Source organism: Tiliqua scincoides, chromosome 5 (assembly GCF_035046505.1).
Source record: "Tiliqua scincoides isolate rTilSci1 chromosome 5, rTilSci1.hap2, whole genome shotgun sequence".
In the NCBI taxonomy this organism is placed as follows: domain Eukaryota; kingdom Metazoa; phylum Chordata; class Lepidosauria; order Squamata; family Scincidae; genus Tiliqua; species Tiliqua scincoides.
Window position 1 is genome coordinate 76,652,055 of NC_089825.1, and position 23,618 is coordinate 76,675,672.

Consider the following 23,618-nt stretch of genomic DNA (forward strand, 5'->3'; position numbering starts at 1 on the left):
GCAGAGATTCCCTATCCCTCCGTTCCAGCATTGCTATTAGCATCTAGGGATACGGAAGCAACAGAAAACCTATTTAAAACCACATATATTGGGGCCCTGGGACTTGTAGATGTGTCATGCACTCACATTATGTTAGATATATATTTACTTTAATCATTTTTAAAAGATCAAAACATTATTTTAGTGAAAAAATACAAGCAACTTGAATTTAGTAATGAACAATCGGAAAGCAAGAGGGGAGAACAAGTACATTTATTCAGCTGTGCCTCATTTCTACAATGGAACTGAAATCAGCGGATAGGGTGTGTGTGTTTTTTGGATACAAGCTGGGGCACACAATTCTTGCCACTCAGAACCTGAACAAGCAGCCATGTTCTGATAATTCTACAGAAGTACATGCAACTGACATCCCAGATTCTGTTCAAACTTCTCCACTTGGGGTTAGGGATGTGGAAGGAATGTCCAGACACAGCCACAGATGGTGTGCACCTCCATCATCCACAGCAGAGGACATGTTGCAGTTGGCGCTAAATGAGGCCAGGGAATAGGCCACTGAGGCTTGCCCTCCGCCTTAAGAGGGGGAGCAAGCTACAATGGGTGTAACATAGTAGCAACTACGCACTCCTTTTCCTACATAGGGAAATGCACATCCTTCCCTTATCAAAATGGGCCAGAACTGAGATACTAGAACCAAATTTCAACATGTGTCTTTCATAAACACATCCAAGTCTTGTCTTTGCACTAATACTGTCTTTCAAAATTCTTGTACAATTTCACATCCAGAGTAATGTGCAATTCCTATTTTGCCCAATGGCCTGCCTCCCCCCCCCCCCACAAAGGCTGGTCTCATGCCCCTTTCCCACACCCACTCTCCACATCTCAAAAGTAATGTCTGGAAGTGCAGAAATACAGATAACTCACCAGATGAGCCTCGACATCAAAGGGAGCAGAGCTAAAGACCGACCACTCGCCTACCAGGTCAACATAGGCAGTCATGGCTTCCAGCCGTCCCATTCCCTGTAGCTGCTTCCATTTGTCCATGATTGCTCCCATCACAGAAACGGCCTCCTCCCGGAGACGGCCATGGAGATGTTGCTTCCACTCCACCTGCTGCTTGGCCAGAGAGGAGCCACCCCACAGTCCAGCAGACAACGCCCCAGCAAGGAATCCACAGGCAGCAGGGAAGACCTTGGGGTTGGACGGTGGTGAGGGCAGGGGCCCAAGGCGGCTGTGCAGAAGGCCAGGAGGGAAGAGCTGGTCCAGGCAAGGAAAGGGCATGTGAGTAGAAAAGTCACCATTCAAGCTCTGCAAGCGCAGAGCAGCTAAGGACTGCAGTGTCTCCTCCGAGGCAGGCACACAACCACGGAGGACCAGCTTATGAGCCTGCAGGAAAAGGGCACAGACAAGCGAGTTACCCTTGGAACATCAGCACTCCCAATCAGGTTGGTCTTCTCACATGGCAACTCTTACCTGTTCAAAAAGCAGTGCAAACTCCTGGCTGTTGCAGGGGACACTATCCATGTCCAGGCACCCATAATGCCTAAACCAGAGTCTCCCAGGGGGCTTCTGGTGTGGCTCTTCCCCAGCTAAGCTAGGATAGAAGGAAAGGCAAGACATCAGGGCAGGGATGCACAAACTGCCTATCTGAATGTGGCCGCTCTCTACCGAGTGGGGCAGATTAAAAAGATTGTAACAGAGACTATCCTAACACTGAGCAGAGGAACAACAACTCTTCTTCCCCATTACTCCAAGGCAAATTGCATGTGAACTCTTATCTATACTCTGGGCTTTAATAAAACATTGTGTTCTGGATATAAATTATACAAATTTGCTTCATTATTTATATTTGCTTTGCATGCTTTTATATAATTTGCTTTTGCAAACCATTGGGAGACCCCACCCCTATGTATGCATGCTCCTTGCCCCCTTTCAGGCTTTCCAAATTTCCCCAGACACTGCTCACATACTTGTAGGATTACAGCCACAGGGTCTAGAAACCTCCTTACTTTTTAAAGTAAAAAGATGCTTGGCAGGTACTGGCCCCTCTAGAACAAGTTGCATTGTACGTGGGGCATATTTACCTTTCAAACCTGGCAAGGACATCTGCCACTAGTACGTCTTCTGGAAGAGGGCACTCATGCTGCCAGCTCTCTTCATAGAGGGCAAACGAGTTGGGGCTACACGTCAGGCCCAGGCGCGACATCAACTCCTGGGCCACCTGGGACGAGGAGACAAAGGGGGTGACAGGAGGTCCGGCCACACCCTGCAGGAGGGACTCAGTGCTGCAAAGGGGACACAGACAGGATCAACTACGCTGAGGAAAGATGGAGGGGTAGTTGGGAGGGGAAGAATGCAGGTGGCCCAGGTGGCAGATGGTAGAGGAAGGGGCAAAAAGAAGGTAGTACCATCTCCTGCCACACTACACAATGGATTAAAGCAGGATGGAGATGCAAAGTGAAAGCATCAACACTTGACTCTCCTTGGTGAAGTCAGAGGCTTCATCTTTTTAAATGTATGCCACCTCCAAACAGAGATGGAGCCAACACCAGCAATATCTGCGACATCACTTACAACCCACTTACAACCCATCCCTATTTAAGCCCCTGGCTCAGTAATTTTCAACTGGTATGCAGTGGGAGTTTGGAGCACAGTTGTTGAAAATCACTAAAAAACTTCTGCGTTTTCTAGGGCAAGTGTATGTAGTAAAGAATTGTCTGTCCCTCTTTGCCAGCTCTGCTAGCAGAGGAACAGACAATTTGTTACTACAGATAACTGCTCTAGAAACAAAGTTGTAGAACCCAGAAGAGTCTCCTGGAAGCCGGAAGTGACATCACAAGAGGCAAAGACCAAAGAGAAGAAAAACATTGAAAATTGTTGCCCGAGCTTCTACTCACCTCTTGGGCTGTGGTGTGGGAGGTGATGGCCACATGGCAAACAGCAGTGCCAGGGCAATGCACAGTGCACACCATCTCTTGGAGCCCCATCAGTCCTGCAATTTCACCCAATGAAGGCACACACGCACGCCCCTTGGTCTTATGCAGGGCCTCTGTGATGAAGTGTCCATATTGAGCCATCTCTGAGCCGGGGAACCGGTTCTCTGTGCTGCTGGAATCAGGGGAGGTATGGCGTTAGACAACCGAAGGCCTGAGGTGGAAGTTTCATGAATGATAATGCTGCTCAAGTATTCCACCCCGTCTACGAAAACAAGAAGCTCCATGTTGCTTTAGTGTGTCAAATCCATGATTCCCCCTTGCTCAGCTTCCTGACTACCAGCAGCAGCTGACTCAGATGTCTCAGGAAAGTTCACAAGCAGGGCAGGATGGAAATACTTTTCCTTTATTGTTAAATTCAGCAATTGGAAGTATTCCATCTCTAAAGGATTGAAGATCTTTTCAAAGCCAGGAACTGTTGCATTTAGGAACATATGAAGTTGCCTTACACCTAGTCAGACCATTGGTCCACCTCACTTAGTACTGTCTTCATGAACTGACAGAGGCTCTTCAGGTTTTCAGACAAGAATCTTTTCCTGGCCCTACCTGGAGATGCCAGGGATGGAACCTGAAGAAAGGGAGGATGTTGTGGGTAGACACACACCCTCTAATAATCTCCCTCAGAGTGGCAGAGAGGCTTCTGCTAGCTGATCTCCATGCTGTCAACCTTGAACTCATTGCATTAGTCTCTACCACCCCACCCCCACACTTCCTTTTATCCTTTAGCCCCAGGCTCACCGCTGCAGGTGCAGCTGCAGATAGCACAGTATGGATGGGGAAGGCGTAAATGTGCAGCTCATGCAAGTGAGCAGCTGCCAGTAGCGCAGGTCGGCAGGTGATCCTGGTGTGGGTGGTTCTGTTGTTTGCTTCACCAGTTGACAGTAGATCTCATCCACAAGGGGTGGGAGATCATGGCAAGTCTGCAGCACCCCCTGCATGAGAAGGGCTGGCTCCCGCATCCCCTCCAGCTGCTGGAGCGAATGGAACAGCCTGACGGCTTCATCACGAAGTGCTGCATAGCCTTGGCCAGAAGGGGCTGCAGAAGATACAGGTTAAGGACATCAACCAAGTGTAAAGATTCCATGTACCTAGAACTCCCCTAGCTATTGACCCCCTTTTCTATAAGCAGAGCACTGCTTGAAAAATTGACCAGCCCATGGCATACAGCTACCAAGGACTGAATGCTGCAAATGCAAGGAGGATGCCAGTCACATGGTGGGAAGAAGCCACTCACCTGCATTTTCACCAGCTCCATAAGGGAATGGCAACAATGGTGCATAGATTGGACCAGCTGTGTAGCACAGGATGGGGTTATTGTGATAAATTTGATCTAGAATTTCTGGACTGTTGCGGTTTTCCTGGAGTAGAGAGGAAAGTTGGGGGGGAAGGGAATCAATGAGAAGCATTCCCATTCAACCCATAAGAAGACTCCTAAACATGGGGAGAAACCTTGGGATCACCCCTCCCCAGAGTAGGGGATGCCAAAATGGTGCACAGGATTCTTACAACTGCTGCCCTGGCTTCAGCAGACAAACAAGGCCAATCTACTGATGACTTTCATCTGCATTGTGTACTGCAAACCCTCAGGGGAGGGCTGCATAATTTAAAATTTTTGTGCAGCGTCTCCTGCACTGTTGGTGATGCCAGTGCTAAACAGGAGGAACAAGACTGCATCTCCACCCTGCCCCCAAAGATATTAGTATTGCTATTAATTAACATATACTTAACCTCGCTGCCTATAATCAACCCCACCCCAAGGCCAGTTCGATAAGGAAATGGTAAAAAGTAACAACAAATCAATTAAAACTGTAATAATTTAGACACTCTAAAACAAAAATTCCAAACAGAAAAGCAAGACAAGCTATTATTTTAAAAAAATCAAAATCAAAGAAATCATAGAACCATGAAGGATTAAGGCCCTGCCCCCAGGAACAAACACAGTAGGCTTTTCTCTATTCGAGTGCCTCAGGAGCTTATCTGAGCCAAGGTTTGGTTCCTGAACTAAGCCTCCTGGAACATGTGAATTAGTAAGAACGTCCCTCCCCCTCACCACAGAGAAATTACAGCTAACTCCTGCCCATAGGGGATGCATGAGGAAAGCCTCCAGGCAGGCTAGATCCTCCTTACTTCCTTTTTAAAGGATACAACTTATGTATGCACATCTACTGGCAAAGTCTTCTAATCTCCAAGGGCTCCCCAGTTCCTTTGTTGCCAACTGAGGCATTGCTAGCCAACCAAGAACCCCTGCCCCTTGCCTGGCCCCAGCAACATGCCTTTGCTCCCCCTACCCATTTCCTTCCTACATCCCTTACCTCAAGGTCACACATGAGTAGCTGCGTGGGGGTCTGCACGGGGGCCTTGCTGACGATGACCTTCTGCAGAGCGCAAACCCAGTGCACAGCCTCGTTTAGGTGCTCCGTGTAAAGGCGGTAACAGTGCTTCCTGCCGAAAACTGTCACTGCCCAATACCCTGCAGAAGTAGGAGGAGGGAGCACCAAGATGTGGTGAAGAGAGACATGGGAGAGCCAGGATGATGCAGTGGTTCAGGAGTTGGACTTAGACCTGGAAGATCCCACTCAGGTTCAAATCTCCCACTCAGCCATGAAGCTACCTGGGTGGCCTTTGGCCAGTCACGATCTCTCAGCCTCACAGGGTTGATAGGTTGGCCTCACAACAATCTACCTCACAGGGTAAGAAGGAACTATGTCTACCACCCTGAGCTCCTTGAGGAAGAGCAGTATAAAAAGGTGAAAAATAAATAAATGTGACTGGGATGAAATAGGAAAAGGGCAGGCATCTCCCCCATCCCACCCTCTTATGTACGCCAGAGAAGTTATGCCCCGGCAAGAGGTTCCCTGCTGAGCTCACCGCCCCAACACCGTGGATTACAAAGACACACAAATTAGGCTGGGCAGAAAGAGAAGAGGTCCTGGGATTCCCCACTCTTGTCACACACACAGGCCACAGAGATTCTAGAAGTTCAATATAGCCAAGCAAGGGGAACCAAGGAGTTGGGACTCTTGCTGTGCTCCCACTGATCCACTAGGTACATACCTGTCTCCTTGTAGGTCTGTTTGTCAGGCCACAGCACAGAGCAAAGGCTGGTGAGGACGAGGGACCCAAGTCGTCGGGCGCTCACCTCACACCCGCTGTAGTAGTCGAGGGAATCCTGTGTCAGCACAAACCAATACTTGCGGGGACGAAGCCACGGGGTCTTTACACCTCCCCGTACCTCTCGCTGCAGCCAGCCTAGGAGACAGACAGAAAGATAGTAAGCTGGGGCCTCGGCTCATATTGACACACTCTGTCTGATTCCTCTGACCCTTTAGGTTCCCCTACTGCAGTGGTTCTTACACATTTAGCGCTGGGACTCACTTTTTAGAATGAGAATCTGTCAGGACCCACCGGAAGTGATGGCATGACGGGAAGTGACATCATCAAGCAGGAACATTTTTAACAATTCTAGGCTGCAATCCTAACCACACTTACCCAGGAGTAAATCTTATTTACTGTCATTGTTAAAAGAATATGCATAGTAGCTTGTTAAAAGTACAGGTCTGTAACATTACCCCCAAATGCAATCACATGCAGTCACCAATGAATGGGAACCCACCTGAAATTGGCTCACGACTCACAGTTTAAGAAACATTGCGCTACTACATCCAGAAGGACAAAATCTTTAATGCTAATAGTGAACAATGCAGGATTCTGCATGATGAGCTCCATTCCACAAGGTGCAAGGGAGGCTGCACTCCAACTGCAAGCTGAAGCAAAGGAGCTGAACAACTAATCTGGCATTTACACAACCATTTAACACCACACCTTGGGGCTTCTCCTACATTTAATGCAAACTGTGACTATGGCAGCATGCTTGGCTTGACTCCTGGTGCAGGCAAGAATCAATTGTTCTTCTGCACTAACTGCCAGTACTCAAAGTTGCTGAGTTGGGGCAGGATGGGGGAGAACCCTGAAAAGATATGAGCACCATCTGATGGTCTGCATGGGAGAGGGATTAACCCACCACACCCTATCCCATTTCCCAGAGATAGGAACTTCAAAGAGAAATAAGGAGAATTCTGGTTCTAATAAATGAGTCACACTGCACAAAACCCCACCTTTCACAATGGCATCGGGTTCATCCTGCATCCTTCCGCACTTCTCCCTGATAAGACTGCGCATCTCTTCAGGCACTGGCAAAGATCTGAGGGCAGAAGAATGGGCAAGGGGACAAAGGCATTCGCTTAGGCAAACTAACAGGAGGGGCAGTGAAGAGAAGAACCAGCGAAGCAGGTGGGGAGGAGACCAGGCTCTGTTTCTCCCCACCCCAAGATCCTATACCCAGAGCAACTTGGGTTCTGGCCCACCATATCCTTTTCCTATTTTCCTCTAGAACAGCAGTTGCCATCCTTGCTGGACACCCTCCCCACAAACTGTTTCAAGAGTCCCATTTTTAATTGTTTTTTACCACACTTGCAGTCCAGTCCAATCCAACTTTCCAGCACTGGTGTAGCCTTGCCAACAGGGTGTGCACTACATCCTGTGATGGAGGGGCAGTCATGGAGGCCTCCTCAAGATAAGAGAAGATTTGTTCCCTTACTTTGTGGCTGCATTGCAGCTGCAGTGGTGCTGAAAAGTTGGACAGGACTGGGTCCTTTGTTTTCTTTCTGCTTCTCTCTGTGTACTGTCTCCCCCCCCCCCCCCGCATTTTCTAATTTTCTTTCTCTGCCACCACCCAATCTTTCTACCACACACACTCTTTAAAAGTTAAAAAAAATACTCCTTCCCTGATGCAACCAATTTTAGGGTTCCAAGTTGAAGAACACTGGTCTAGAGTTTCCAAGACTCCCCACAGCTCCTGACTGCTATTCTGCATGCCCCCCCATTCTGGCACAATCTCCCCCTTCTTCTTGGAGGAAAGGAGAGGGGAGGGGACACAGCCCTGCTCCCCCTCCACTCCACGGCTATGGGAAAGTGGGCTGCAAGATCCTGCACTGTTGACCTCAAGCTAAAAATAAGCTGTTTATATAAAAGGGCTGCCAAGAATTTGGGAAATGAAAGAACCCAGGAGGGGAAAAAGGATGCTGGTCGGACTGTCTTGAGAGAACAGTGTGTTTGTCTGTGTATGAGAAACAGAGAAAGAAAGAGAAGAAAATGGTCAGAGATGGCTTGCTCCCTTCTCCCTATTCCATGATCCCCTATAGCACATCACAGGGAGTCACCAACCCCCACAGAATCTTACTTCCAAAGGTATCTCTTAAAGAGATGGAAGACAAGCAATGGCCATTCCCTTCCTTTCAACAAAGGAATTCAAATTCTCAGTGACTCTAAGATGACAAGTTCTGGGAGTCAAACCTCTCCAGAAGCTATGCCCTCTTTGACCCACAAGCTCAACTCAGAAGTGAGGGAGCTGTACATTTTCTCGGTTGTGATAAAAAAACAACCTCTGCACATGCTCGGAGGCGTTCCCTATTTGCTTTCTCCCTCATTTGTTACAGGCCTTTGTCCCTGGTATTGAAACAGTTTCTGGGGCTCAAGGACTAATTAACTGGCAATCTTAAACCCCAAGTCCTTTGTTCTAACTCCTGCTTGTTCCCAGCCTGCTAGAGGCACTCTAACACCACATGTACTCACTCAGGTCTTGGTGAGACTCAGCAGAGGTCTCTCTCTCTTTCCCCTACTCCTTCTCCCCTCCCCACAAGGTCACCATTATGATGTTCAAATTGTTGCCACCATCTAAAAGGGGGGAAAGCCCCAGAGCCCTCAACCTCACAAGGTAAACCCTTCTTTATCCCCTCCTTTCCCCAGGCCAGGCCTGGTGACAGATGAGATGCAGGAGTCACTTCCTCCAGGCCCTATAGCTAAGCCTGGACCCAGCTGGGAACCATTAGCTTGGAGACAAGGCGGGAGGTGTGTGGGTCGCCAGACAGAATCCTTCCCACAAACCCCTCCTCCTCTCCCCCAGCTGCTTCTGAGTTGAGAAAGAGATGAAGGTTTCAGGAAAGGAAGAAAGCAGCAGGATCTTAAAAAGACTTAATCTGGGCCAGGATCAAGCAGCAGACCTAGTTCCAACACCAGCGTTTCTCTATAACTGTGGAGTCATCATGAAGAGTGCCTCTGAACATATGCAGTGTACCCCACCTACAACTATCCCACAGACATCTGTAATTAAGGGAAACACTTTCAGGTGAGAAGGTATATCTTTTAGGAAAGCCTGGGCCCTGGATAACTTGTTCTAAAATTTTTTTATTTATTTATACAGGTATTTATATACCGCCTTTCTTTGGTTGTCAGATTTCTCCTCAGACTTTAATCCAAGGCAGTTTATATAGGCAGGCTGTTCTAAATCCCCGTAGGGCTTTTTACAATTGAATAGTTCTAGTCTTTCATAGAACTCCTCATTCCAGCTGGATTCCTTCCGGGTCTGGCCTCTCTCTGGCCCTTCGCCTCCCACACTCCACTTGATGGCAACTCCTCTCTGCCACTCCTCTCTGGCCAGCTCATCAGTATATCAGCGTGTCGTCAGTTCTCGGGCACTTCCGGTTGTTTCGAACTGGCAGCCTCAGATCTTCAGGCATACAAGGCTGCAGCTCTACCAACTGAGCCAGACCTCCTGCCACCACATTAGGCAGAATGACACATTTGGCAAAAATTAGCCACCACATTTGGGCAAGTGGCTCTCTCCACTACCTCTGCAATCCAAGACAATAGGAACCCTCCGTGGGAGTTTAACTTGGACCGATCCCAAGGACTGGCTGTTAATGTGTATCGGTTAACTAGTACAAATGTACACACACAAACACACACAAAACACAACTTTCTCTTAGCACTAAACTAACTCTGCCAGTCACTACATATCTATGCTTAGAGGAGGTCAGGACCTGCAGTGCAATTCAGAGACGTTTAGAATGTATTTATTCTAGGGCCTTCCCAGTGTTCTGGTTCTACATTTAAGAAACTGTCCACTTGAAACATAAAGGTAGGGCCCCATGCCAATATCCAAAGAGGAGTGGGAAAGGCAGCAGCAAGAGGGGCAGACAGTTTCTGGGGAGGGTCCAGAGAGGTCAGTCAAGTCAGTCGCAGGACCCACAGTTTTCCAGGGTGGGGACAATTGGAACCAAAACCAAACTATGGATAGCATGCAACCCTTCCCACCCTGTGTACACTTCCCCATCAGGGTGCCAGCCTGCCTCATGCCACAACCCTTCAGCGCTCACCTTTCAGAACCACTGCTGGCACGACTGGGCTGAGTGAGCTTCACCTGCGAGGCAGGACCCTGGAAGGGGGGGGGAGGAGGAAAGGGAAAGACTGTCAGAACTTCAAGGCAAAGCCCCAAGTGCACAATTTTCTGTGGTATGTGGGAAAGCCAAATTTAAGAAGGGAGGGCAGAAGACATGCTTGAAGGGTTAGAATTGGGGGCCTGAAGACACACAACATCCCCTGCCCCACAATCTTACTGTCCACACAATTTAAAGTGAGAAACAGGCTGAAGGAGCGAGTGGGAATGCAGAATAACGTCGATATGTTCATGCCACCTCCCTCCCCGTTTCCCAACCACACAAGGAAATGAATTAGTAATCTGCAGTTTTCCCAGGCTGCAGAGTCTCTTCAATTGCCCCTCCCAGGCCACAGCCTGACTAGCTGCCACCCCCCCTCGTGTGCGAGTGCGCACACTGCAAGCTACAGCAGCTGAGTAGATTCCTGTATCCTCAACTGACCTCAGTGCTGGGCTCCAGACCGTGCAGAATTGCACAAGCACATTGCTGAGTAAGATGCAGGCAAACAAAGTCCTATTGTAGCTGAGGCTTCCTGCCTCTGCAAAGGAGGGGGGAGCCAGGCTGGGAAAGCAGTCAGAATCCAGTAGATGGCAGGGGAAAACCCTGGCCACATGAACTTTATCAAGGGGACTCACCAGCCCTGGCAAAAATGGCAAGGTGCAGCTATCGAGGAGGACTTGTGGAGAGCACAGGACACACAGTCTAGTGCAGGTTAGATACAGTCCCAGGATTGTTCCCCCAAAGCAAAGACTAGTTGGACTTGTTCCTTGGGGGAGGGAAGAGGAGGGGAGAGAGAGAGAGACTAAATATAAAGCTGTTTAGCATGAGGAGAAGCAGGGAGTTGCTGTTGCAACAGGTATAGGGTAATGGACAGGCCACCAACTGTCCTTTGGCATTAAGACACCTGTTGTAAACTCAGCTCAAGTTGGCACGGGCTGTCACAATCCTGCAGGGGCTGGGAGACTGGCAGTAGCCAACAAGAGAACATGGATGGATTGTTCCAGGGTTGATGAAAGCTGGATGGGGGGTGGGGGCAAAATTTTGTCTTAGGCAAAATATCTTACTTGCAACTGTGCGCAAACTCTGCAATCTCCCCCCAATGCAATTCTCTTCCCACATTCCCATTTAGAGGTGCTGCTAGCTTTGAGGATCAACAACCATGATTTAAACAGTTTATGGTTAAGACACTTACAAATAAGCTCACGCACTGAAATGCATGAAAATTGTAGGTTACGGTCTTAGTAAGCATGAGGGAGAAGGATGTTCTCCAGTGTAGGCCTCACTGGCACAGTAGCCTCCAGGCACTCAACTCTTTCACACAGACTTTCAGCTCCAACATCATTCCTCTTTGGTTTGGGGGTGAAGCAAAGCTCAGAACAGCAAGGCAGTGGCCAGCTAGCAGCACAAAGGCTCCCTTCCCCTTTTTTAGTTAGACATTTTCATTTGAGAGAATAGTATACATCAGTAGTGACAGGTTGTACATATGGGAAGGGGAGCAAGGTTGATAGATGAAAAATGTAGGGGGAGACAAGACTGGATTCCAACAAGCACTGGGACAATGGTCTGAATCATTACAAGCTTACAGACCATGTACCAGAGCTTAGGTGCCAGAGTCTGTCTGCTCCAGCCTTGTGTTCCTCTCCACAATCTCCAACCAACCTCGTTCCCCTCACATACGGACAGCCATGATCACCACATACCATTCTCTCTGATCTCATGCTTTCTCTATATGCGTTCATTAGGGCTCGTTCACAGCTTGGTGGCTACTATCCCCATGCTGTCCTATACCTCACTGTTCCCCCAAACTAAAAAGTTAGAGGATAGGGGCTGAAAGACAAAAAAAAAAATTGGTTTCATGGAGGCTGATGGCCAAACAATGTGTTAACATAAAATGTGTCTCTTGGTCCTTACAGGTTTAGGTGCTTTTCTTTTAAAAAACAAAACAGGAGATGTGGGAAGACCCCAATCTAGATCAGGGACATGGTGGGAGGAGGAGGCTTTAAACCTTTCCCTCTGCTGTCACACCAGAGTGAAGCAAACAGAAAGCTCTCCCACAGCACTGAGCCTTCCTCATGTTTCTAATATTTCCATAAGACAACAGACATGAAAGGGACAACCTATGCACTGAACCTACAATGCGCAGTTTGGCCCTAAATGGTAAGCAAGGATACTGTTTAAAACTGTAGAGTATCTACTATTTCAGGTGCCAGCCACAACTTCTGCTCCATGTAATTTATATCCTAGGCTCAAAATATGGAAGTGGTAATCTCCAAAGTCTTTATATCAACCCTGTAAGGTAGGTCATTGTATATTATTATAGACAGGAGGTATGGTCTAGAGCAGGGGTACGCAAACCCCGGCCCTGGGGCACTTGTGGCCCTTGAGACCTCTCAATGTGGCCCTCAGGGAGCCCCCAGTCTCCAATGAGCCTCTGGCCCTCCAGAGATTTGTTGGAGCCCACACTGGCCCAACACAATAATACTAATAATAATAATACAGGCATTTATATACCGCCTTTCTTGGTCGTCAGATTTCTCCTCAGACTTTAATTCAAGGCGGTTTACATGGGCAGACTGTTCTAAATCCCCGTAGGGATTTTTACAATTGAAGAAAGGTTCTATCTTTCAAGAACCACAACATTTCAGATGGAACTTCTATGGTCTGTTAACACTTTCTGGCCTCCAGAAAGTGCTGTCAACGTGAGGCCAACTGTCTGACCTCTCGTATGAGCTGTGGGATGAGGGCTCCCTTCACTGCTTGTTGTTTCACATCTGTGATGCAGTAGCAGCAGAAAAGGAAAGACCAGCCTAGCTTTGCGCAAGGCCTTTTATAGGCCTTGAGCTATTGCAAGACCTTCATTCATTCATATAAGTTCATCTTTTAATATATTCATTTATGTAAATGTATGTAAATTTAATTCAAATTTTAAATGTAAATTAATTCTCCCCCCCGGCCCCCGACACAGTGTCAGAGAGACGATGTGACCCTCCTGCCAAACACTTTGGACACCCCTGGTCTAGAGGTTGAGCTGGTGTCCTGCCTGAAGAAGCTATGCAGGATCAGCATAGGTTCTTGCCTTGGAAGGAAGACTAGAAGCTGCTGACAAACCCTGTGAAGACACTGTGAGGCTATGGAAAGCAGAGGAGCCAGTTAGAGACAGATAATTCTTGAGAACCAACTGAGAATGAACTGCAGCTGCTGTGAAAGCTTGGATAGTGCAGAGCGCAGCCAGGACAACTTGAACATCTGGTGTAATTTAATTGAGGGTTCTGCGATTTCCTCTCACAGAACAAATACTTGTAACAATCCCATTTGAAAAAATGGGGTTTATGAATAGCTTGCCTATGTAAACCACCTTGAGTTCTGTGTAAAACCAGAGAAAGGTAGTAAGTAAGTAAGTAAGTAAGTAAATAAATAAATAAATAAATAGCTGTTTTTTATCATCACCTTCACAGCCTGTTCAATGGTTCAACAAGGCATCCACTGTAATTCATTACTGATACCCCAACCACTCATTATGCAACAATCCTGGAATGTCATCCACTGTTACCACGCAGACCAAAAATCAATTGAATTCATGGCAGGGATAACAAAAAAGTGTAGCATTTGTACAGAGCTTTCTGAGCATACAAAGTACTTCTTGACATACAAAATACGGTCCTTACAACAATCACACTCCTAAAACGGGTCACCGGGCCTGCGCAAAGACCTGATCAAAGGCAGTCAATCAATACACCCATTTTACAAGTGAGAAACACTGAAACTAAGAAAGAAGAAGACTAACAGAGCCAAGGCAGAGAATTTTTATTAACTTACAATTTTACTTGTCATTATTGAACTACTAGCAGTAAGAAACCCTTGCAGGATCCATTACAATTCACTCATAGATCTACTAGCACATCTCTGATCAGTCCGCCACACATTATAACGTTGAACTCTGGCTGGGGACACAGAGATTCAAACTCCACTTTGCCAAGAATAGGACCAGCTCACCCATGAGACTGACCCAGGCAGCATACTGGCAGGAGACACTCACCTCCACCTGCCCGCTTGCTTCCACTGCTCTTCCTCCCTCTCCCTGAATTGGGAGAGGAAGTGTGAAGGGGAATAGTGTAGTGAGTGACTACAGCACTGCCTACTCTCCTCTCTACCACACTTGCTCTTCGCACTGAGCGCTCTAGCCCCTAAACTTACTGAAGCACTCTAGCCCACCACTTTCCTCTCCTCCCTCTTCTGCTCCACTCCCTCTTCCTTTTCAAATCAGAGGAGAAAGAGGAGCAGAGGCTGACATGGTACCAAGTCAGGGACAGCATTTGGCACAGCACCTCAGCAGCTGGGAGGTCTTGAGTCAGCTTGACCTAGCAGGCTTTAGTAAATTTGGCATAGTTACACTCCCTTAGCCTAGCAGGGCTTCCGTGAGGTTAGCAATAGTGATGTATGTCACCCTAGGCTCTCTGGAGGACAGTTGAGATATAAATATGAATATTGTTGTTTTCAAAGAATTAAGCATGTAGAAACAGTACTGAAGGAAGACAGATGTCTAGATTAATGTGAATTTCCCCTTACATAAACAGAAGAACTTCTCCCTTTCAAAAGACACAGCACACAAAGCAGTATCCCTCCCTATATCTTACATGCACACACAGACACGCAACAGGAGGCCTTGGGGGAGATAGTTTTCACACAACAAACGAGCACAGAATGAAGGCTGTGGTTTATGCCTGCTTGCTCTTCCTCTGACCTCCTCCACGTGTTCATTCAAAGGTCAGCATAGAGAGGACACGTGTTGGACTTGTGCGTGCTGCTGAGATCCTACAAAATGCAGGGTCCCCACTGTATGGAGAGAGACAACTCGAATACAAATTGTACATATGTAGGCTCTGTTCCAACTTTTGGATGGTCTCAAGGTAATACAGAGCCAGTGGATGTGATCTTGTATCCCGCTCCATACATTCATTTTGTTGTGTGAAAACGATTTGAGCACTCTTGCCCTTTCATATACTCACAAACTCAGCAGCTTCTTCTCTTCTCCAACCTACTGTCTTTCACTCCTGTGAGCTGCCCTGTGAGCACATACAAGGTGAAGTGCCAACAGAAGCTGAATCAATAAAATGACTTGACTATAATGGGATATTTGAAATATTGTATCTTAGGACAACACAATGGATGTTCACCAAACCAGTAAGAGAGAGCGCCCCACAACATATTTACCTTCCTGACAAAATTTAAACAGTCAAAAGAGAGAAACTGAAGCTATGTAAGAAGCTGAAGGTAACACAACATTTTCAATATATAGATAATTCAGCCACTATCTGTTCAACCCCTGCTAATTGGGTAAGAGGCACTCTTTCAAGTGGGTGCTCCTCTTTTTAGCAGGGGGAGAGTAACTGGCCCACCTCACCACAGCAATGTCTTTTCTAGTGGTGGACTTTTCTAGTGGCTGGTGTTCTTTTGCATCTTTTTAGATTGTGAGCCATTTTGGGACAGGGAGCCATTTGATTTTTTTCTCTGTAAACCGCTTTGTGAACTTTAGTTGAAAATTTAGTTAATAATATTATTAATTATTATTATTATTATTCTGATACATGGTCCAGTATGACCCCTTGCCAAATATACTGAAATGATAGGACAATTTGTCTTGCTTTTATGATGAGAACTCTCAATGTAAGACTGTTTCAACACCTGAAAGCACAGTCATAATGCATGCTACCACTGCTGCTCTGTAGGTTGACTACTATATTTATCTGCCAGGGGACAACCACTGGGCACACATGGAGGAGGAAAGGTTTGCAACAAGATCTGGGCAGGCAGTCGGCCAGCGAGACACAGCAGGAGAAACACTGCCTGGCAGCCACCCCCTGCAAATAGCATCAAAAGCTGGGAAGCCAGATATAGAGTTGGCCTATTTTCCTCCAGGCCATGCAGTTGCACATCCTCATGGCATGACTCCACTTCCACCTTGTGGTTGGAAAAAAGGGAAGCAGCCAAGCAGGACATCATTATCAACCATCCACCAAACCAGCTGGTGCAAACCCTTTCCTATCTACCCTCCTGTGGTGGCGGGGTGGGGAATGCCAGCTTCAGGAGTAACCACAGGCTCACAACAGCAGTGTCAGCAAAGCCTGAGACACTAGTGCTACCCCTGCTTAGTGGGCAAAGTGGCACCTTTTAAGTGGTGGCTCCCCTACAGTCATTTAACAGGGGAAGAGCACTTATCTCTGGTCGTCCCAGCAGTGGTTGCTGGTGTCTATCTTGGGCTCTTTTCATTTATTTTCACATTTTTATGCCACCCTTCCTCCAAGGAGCACAGGGTTATGTATATACTGGTAGTTCTTCCTTTTGTTCTCACTACAGCCCAGCGAGGTAGGCGAAGTTGGGAGATTGTGAACTGGCCCAAGGTCACCCAGGAAGCTTCGCAGCTGAGTGGGGATTTGAACCTGGATCTTCCAGGTCTGTTCAACTCCCAAACCACTACACCATCCTGACTCTCAAGAAAGTTGAACTGAACCCAGAAAAGTATGCATGCTCCCACTGAGCTAAATCTCCTCCTCTTTTTCGTTTTTTCATTTATTTTGTCAAATAAATGACTTTGAAAACACTGTTGCTGAAAAGCAGTATATAAAGATTACCAAGACTGATGGCAATAAGACCCTGCTTGCCTTTCTATTGTATTATTTATTTAGTATATTTTATCCCTCTTTTCAGCCACAAACTGGCTCTCAAGGCAGCTCCCTGCAATTAAGGTCCAATTGTGTGTTTGTTATCTAGCACAGGCCTCCCTTTCCCTGACTGAAACCAAACATGTGAAAGTACAAAGCTGCCTAATATTGAGTCAGTTCAGTGGTCCAGTCAATCTAGTACAGCAGGGTCTACGCTTGACAGTAACTGGCTCTCCCGAGTTTCAGGCATCATTCAGATCTTTTGCTACGCTGTGCAGAAATGCCAAGAATCGAATCCAAGACCCTTCCTACATGCAAAGGATGTGCTCTGCTGCCAAGCTGCATATACAGGCTTAATAAAGGGTTAACATGGTTGTACAGGGCAGAGGCTCAGTACAGCCGACAAGAAGTATGTGTATATAGCGGGTGAGTAAAGCCACAGCGCTCTTGTTCTAACAGGCAGTAGAGAACATTTGAGTTCCAGACAGGTCTCTGAGGAGCAGCAGAGGTTGGAGGAGGGGAATTCCGAGTCTACAATGCTTCATCACCGCTCACTTCACGACCAGACTGAGTGTGTGTCCCAGAGTTCTTTGCTCGCTTCTCAATTGCTGTGATAAGCCCACAAAAAGCTTGATTAGCTCCCTTAGAGTCTTCCTCACAAAATACAATGGGTTGTTTGATGGGATCCACCAAAGGCTCAGAGTTCATGCAAGCAGAAGGGCCCAGAAGGAGAAAGCCCTAAGAGAAACCTCTGGTGAGCAGAACCCTAGTCAGGCACCTCTCCCCAGTCTTTCCCCTGGCAAATACCCAGTCCTGGTCTCAGAAAGATACTGTTCTTCCAATTCCTTGGTCAGAAAGCCTTGGCCTATAAAACACATAGTGAAGATACTGAACTTGAAAAGAAGCAACTGAAAGGAGATATACATAGCTCTAAGTTAAAGCACTGCTCCTTTCTAAGACATACAAAGGCCTACAGTTCAGTATATGAAGTCAGGGCAAGCAAATGTCCTTTGGCCATCAAAGGTCGGCGTATCAGAACTGTAGGAGATAAAAGTTGCTATTTCAAGCATTTTTTGGTGCAACATTTCGTGCTGAGATGAGCATCCACTTTTAGTATTGCCAGCTGCCTGAGTTAATGCTCCTGATCTTTTTGGCAATGCAAACACTTTGGGATCCTACTACAAACATCATTATGTTCTGTTCCTGAGCTTTGTCTTTCAGTTACTACCCATGGGGCTTCCTGGACGGCTACAAGCCTGGACAACTTCAGTATATACATGCTGCCCCAAGCTTATAGCCACCCAGGAAGTTCAATGAGCTGGTTACCACCCTTGGAACCCCATTTTTGTGAGGGGCTGGGGGTGGCAAAGGGCAAGGCAGCACCAAAGCACACCCAGCTGACATATATCAGATGGCTGGCTTGAGGATCTGGTCTCTCCAGCCAGACAAGGTAGCTCTGAAGTGACAGGCTCATGCGTGCTCCAACTCTGCCTTAGCATCACATCCCACTGGGAATGCACTTCTGGTACATCACCAAGCGGCAGGAGCATCTTTACCAGGAAAGGCAAAAGTGTTTCAAGTTATTTTGCTTAGGAAAAGACAACTGAAGTGGAAGATGATGGAAGTTTATACATGTATGTATGCTTGGAGGGAGTAGATAGCTTTTACTCCCTCTCTCACAATACCTTGACTCAAGGTTGGTCAAGCAAGTTTATTAACAGTGATTCAGGACAGACCAAAGAAATAAGCTTTTCATGCAACACAGAATTAATGTGCTTAATTCACTGCCACAGGATGTGATGGCCATAGGCTCGGAAAGTTTTAAAATGCAATTAGACCAACATATTAGGAACAGGTCTACCAATGGGTAATGGTAGCTACAACAAATCTCCAAGTTCAGGGAAGTATTTCTCTGTTGTCTGGTGGTTGGAACAAACAGCGGGGGAAGGTTATTGTCTTCATGTTCTGCTGTGGCTTACTAAAAGCCTCTGGAAACCAGGATGTTAAAGGCTAGGTCTGATCCAGCAAGGCTCTTCTCATATGCAGTGACAGGATACGGGCCACATCAGTAATCTCTCAGGGAGAGAGCCACAGTTGTTTGGGAGATGGGAAGGGCAGGGGGCATGCACTGGGCTAGCTACACTCAACCATCCAGGCTTGACATGATTATCTGTCCCTCCTCTAGATTCCTCTAGTTAATCATATATACTTCAAATGCTATTGCTAAACAGGATTAAAGAGGAGGTGTGGCAGGAGGAAATCTGCCCAGAGCAATTTGCAAATATCTGTCCACCCAACCTCATTCCACCTCCCAGGAAGTTCCATAGAACCTTCTTCCACTAAGAGCATGTGTCACCCCAAACTGCAAACAGACTCACTCTCTGCTATCTGGGAAGACAGTGCAGCCAGCAAATATATGCAGAGGCAGGGACTTGAGTTGGCAGACTGAGTGCTCCAATCCCTTTGACAGTCAAGATTTAACACTTTCCTCCCCCCAGACCCCCACTTAGCCCTTCTCCTCCTGGGGAGCTCCAATAACAGGTTTGTGGAAAGCCAAGGATCCTCAAACCAGTTCCTTCCAGTCCACAGTGATGCACTGCCTTAACATGACAGGGCCTGCCTTGCTGACTATGGAGGCATGAAAGAGAGGCTCCACAGCAGAAGTGTGTGTGAGCGCACTCCACATTCTCCAGCAGACCCAGCTGTGAGTTGAGTTCAACTTGCTGGAGTGCCACGGGGACTGTAGATCAGTCCAGCTCTACCCAAGAGGGCAACCTAGCCTTTTGCCTATGCAGGGAAGCAAGGCTGTTAAAGACTCTCCAGAGTACTAGGCCAGACAAAGGGGAAAAAATTCCCAGGAGGACAGGCTCTTTCTCTGCTAGCAGAGGCCATGCCAGCCATTCCCTTAAAAACAGCTGGCTTGGCACCAACCTCAAGCTATGGCTTCATTTGAACAAGGGCTCAGCCTCTGAGCCCTGGGACCTGTTTGGAATGAGAAGGCTCTCAGCCATGAAACATAACAAAGTGGCTGTCCACATACTTGGGTATGTGCAGAGTGCACTTCTGCCTTCACGGATTTCAGCCAGGAGCTCCAAATCAGAAGGCCAAAGTCTTCTTTGCAGAAATTAACCATGACTAAAGGAACAGGAAGGTGAATGTAGAAGACCAGGGAATTGATCTCCTTTGAGCTGGCACAGCCTCTCCTCCTGAAGGGGCTAGCAGCAACATGGAAAGGACAGAGAAAGGAACCAGTGACTTCCCTCAGGCTTTCTACAGGACAAACTGGAGTGCAGGGAGGGGGAACACGAATGACTTCTTTCTGTATTCTTTGGTGGCATTTTGACGGGCACTGCAAGCCAGGCCTAGGTTCATGTCGATCACAGACAGCCTAGAATCTACAACACCCCAAGGCCAGCAAAGCTTCAGTTTGCCTTGACTTTCATCTGCCCACCATTATAAGAAAATGGGCTGCAAGCAAGAGGTGTCCAGGCAGCCACAACAACAGCTCATTCTGCATAATTCATGGCAATGCCATGATATAAGAATTAGAAATATGAGGAACATACACAACCCCACCACCATTCACCTTACCAGCAAATCAGTCTTGGAGTAGTGTTAATCCTACAAACCTGGGAAAGTGTGATCCCACAAAAATAGAGGAAGGATATCTCCCCAACCAATTAATTATGCTTCAGGGAGGATGGAGGGGATAGAAGACAGGATGAGACTACAGCAGTGGTTCCCAAACTGTGAGCTGTGGCTCCCTGGGGAGCTGCAGAATCTGTGTGAAAAACCTGATGTTCTATGCAAGGTATAGGATTGTAGCCCTAATGGGGAGCCATGGCCAATGGCCCAATAGGTCAAGAGAGCCACCAGTTGAAAGATTTATAGGATTTTAGCCCTAATGGAGAGCTGGGGACAATGGCCCAAGAGGTCAAGGGAACTGACAGTCAAAAGAGTTTGGAAACTGGATGACAGTATTAATCTTCTCCTAACGAGGGACCCCAAATAGAGTAGGAATATTCCCAACATGCAGTGAAACACAAATATCCAAATCAAAGTCTTTGCACAGAGCCAGGCCATTGGTGCATCTAAAAACCAGGGCATGTGCCTCTGCAAATGGCCAGAGTGTGGATCTGGCCAGTGGGTTTCAGCCAAGACACAGGCAGGCATGCCTCTGAGCATGTGCCAGATGAATTCCTTCTTATCACCAAGTAACACGAGCAATTCCACACACATGGAGGGAAAGGGGAAGCTTCCACTCAGGTTTCTAAAGAAAAGTTTTAAGCTTCACTCCAAGCTTAAAACTCCTGCCTCCCTGGAGTCTTGGGGATGGGGGATCCCCAATCCATGGGGGGTGGGATGGGGGATCCCCAACCCATGGGCGGTGGGGGTGGGAAGGCGCGCACGCTTCTCAGGGGGCCACATGAGCACGGGGGGGGGAAGTGACAGAATATGTGCTGCCCCCCACGGGGCGCCACCCGGGAGAGCCCACCTCTGGGTCGCCTTTGGTGCGCAGCTCGAAGGACTCCTCGGCTTCCTCGTCGTCCGCCGCTCCCTTGCCCGTCTCGCCATAGTCGCGCCGGAGCAGAGTGAAGCCCTGCCTGCAGCACAGCAGCCACCACAAGCCGCCGGGGAAAGGCATCCGGAGCCTGGTCTCCCTTCCGCGCGGGGGGACGGGACGGGATGGAGCGCCCAGGGCGCGCCTGCAGCAGCCACAGGGAACCCTCCGCGTCCGACCGCGATCTCCCTGGGCGTCTGCTGCGGCTCGCCTGGTGGCGGGCTCGCCCCGCCTCGGTTGGTTCTTCCCGCCCCCGTCCAGGAAGGGGACCGGGGCCGCGTCACTGCGGGCCCTTCCAATTGCCTGCCGGCTGCCCAGGGAGGAGCTTCCCTCTCCGGGGGGCCGGCGGCTGGCGGCGTCACGCAGCCCGGCTCGAGAAAGGGGAGGCGGCCCGGGGCATTCTCAGCAGCAGCACCCCCTCGATCTGCTTCAGCGCCAGTGCTCAAGCGTCAGAGAGCAGTGGCGTAGCTGGAGGGGGGCAAAGTACTAAGTTTTGCAGGGAGGCTCACCACGGCGTGCAAGCGGCCCCTCCCCTTCGGACGCGGGGGAGCAAAGCGGAGGCGAATGCCCGGAATGGCTCCGAAGGGGCCGCTTGCACGCCGTGGTGAGCCTCCCTGCAAAACTTAGTGCTTTGCCCCCCTCTAGCTACGCCACTGCCGAAAAGGAAGAAGCCCTGCACGGCAGGCAGCGCTGGAGCGGGGCAGCGGCGGCGCCCCTTCCAAACTTGAGCTGGAGAGGGGAAAGCGGGGGCGAAGAAACCGGGAACCTCGGGGATGATGCCCACAGAGAGCCTTTCCCGGCCTGAGAGGCTTCCCTCCCTGCCTTTCTGTAAAGAACATTGACGCCGTCGAACAGTGATCCCAACGAAATCGGGCGCCTCGTGCAGGGACACCTGGAAGCCCCACATCGCTCTTGAACCAGCAGCTTCAAACCTCAGGAAAAGACAGCAGCAGGTGTCGCGTTTAGGTCCCAATCCTTGACAACTTTCCAGCATCTGTGCAGCTGCAGTGCAGCCCCAGGGCAAGGGAACTAAGGTTCCCATACCTTGAGGAGGCCTCTGTGACTGCCTCCCCACCGCAGGATGCAGCGCATGCCCCGTTGGCACAGCTGCATTGGCTTTGGATAAGATCATGCCCTAAATCTCACCTAATCAACATTGTTCTGAAAAAGCCCGAGAAAGGGAGCAGATCTTGACTGCTCTTCTAAAAGTGGGCATGTTTACCCATCTTTCCAGCCAGGGCCAAAAAAGCCATCTCTCTAGATACCCACGTGCTGCGCAGCCCATGCTGGGAAACCTGGAGAAGGGCATCCAATACTGAGCATGGCCATTCTTGGTCTCTGATCTTTGAGGGCCTGTAATATTCAACCAGCACCATCTTGAGTTAGGTCTGGAAGCAAATGAATAACCACTGAATATAGGACTGATCCAAAAACCTCCTGGTGCTTCAGGTGGTGTACTAAACGTGTGTGTGTGTGTGTGTGTGTGTGTGTGTGTGTGTCCATCCGTCCCATCTGGTAAAATGCACTCCTCATTCCCTGGATTGTTAAAGTAAGAAGGAGACAGAGTGGAAGAGTGTGGTGGACAAGAAGAGAGTGGTGACCCACAGTGTGGGATGTGCTAGTCTACCACTCTCCTCCACACTTCCTCTTCTGCTCTGTCTCCTCCCTCTTTGCCAATCCAGGGAGTGGGAGGAGTTAAGTGGGCAGATGGAGGTGAGTGCCCCTGCCAGTCTGCTACCTGAGGCAAAGGTCTCATTTGGCCTCAGGGATAGCCTGACTGAGGGCCCAATCAGGGTAACCAGATACAATGGAGGACAGAGTACCTCTACCTTTAACAATTGCATAGAAGAGGGAATTTTGGAAGGTGCAGCTTTTAAACCCTTCCATGTTGAGCTGTACCTGCCAAAATTCCCTCTTCTCTGCAATGGCTAAAGGTATAAGCACTCTGTCCTCCATTGTATCTGGTCACTCTGGGCCCATTCCTACCCAACTTTCCAGTGCAGGTGCAGCCATAATGCAACCCTGAGAAAAGGGAACAAACCTTCCCTTACCTGGAGGAGGCCTCCATGACCGCCCCCCTACCACTGAACATACCATATGTCCTGTGGGCATGACTGCACCAGTGCTGAAAACT

At 48.5% G+C, this 23,618-nt stretch overlaps 1 protein-coding gene across 2 annotated transcripts in view; it reads right to left on the reverse strand.

The window, feature by feature from the left end:
- PLEKHH3 (pleckstrin homology, MyTH4 and FERM domain containing H3) overlaps nucleotides 1-21,692 on the reverse strand; it is a 25,633-nt gene extending 3,941 nt beyond the window's left edge. Inside the window, exons 1-11 of one of the 2 annotated variants that reach the window (XM_066627285.1) lie at nucleotides 21,419-21,692; nucleotides 10,205-10,263; nucleotides 7,106-7,191; nucleotides 6,045-6,239; nucleotides 5,303-5,460; nucleotides 4,225-4,348; nucleotides 3,729-4,026; nucleotides 2,895-3,102; nucleotides 2,082-2,218; nucleotides 1,471-1,591; nucleotides 922-1,254 (exon numbers count right to left, since the gene is read on the reverse strand). In XM_066627285.1, the coding sequence (XP_066483382.1) occupies nucleotides 922-1,254; nucleotides 1,471-1,591; nucleotides 2,082-2,218; nucleotides 2,895-3,102; nucleotides 3,729-4,026; nucleotides 4,225-4,348; nucleotides 5,303-5,460; nucleotides 6,045-6,239; nucleotides 7,106-7,191; nucleotides 10,205-10,263; nucleotides 21,419-21,568 (1,869 nt within the window). In that variant the 5' untranslated portion in view covers nucleotides 21,569-21,692. Of the gene's footprint in view, nucleotides 1-921; nucleotides 1,384-1,470; nucleotides 1,592-2,081; nucleotides 2,219-2,894; nucleotides 3,103-3,728; nucleotides 4,027-4,224; nucleotides 4,349-5,302; nucleotides 5,461-6,044; nucleotides 6,240-7,105; nucleotides 7,192-10,204; nucleotides 10,264-21,418 lie in introns of both variants that reach the window. The other variant, XM_066627284.1, reaches the window with a different exon arrangement.
- Between the last annotated feature and the right edge of the window lie 1,926 nt (nucleotides 21,693-23,618).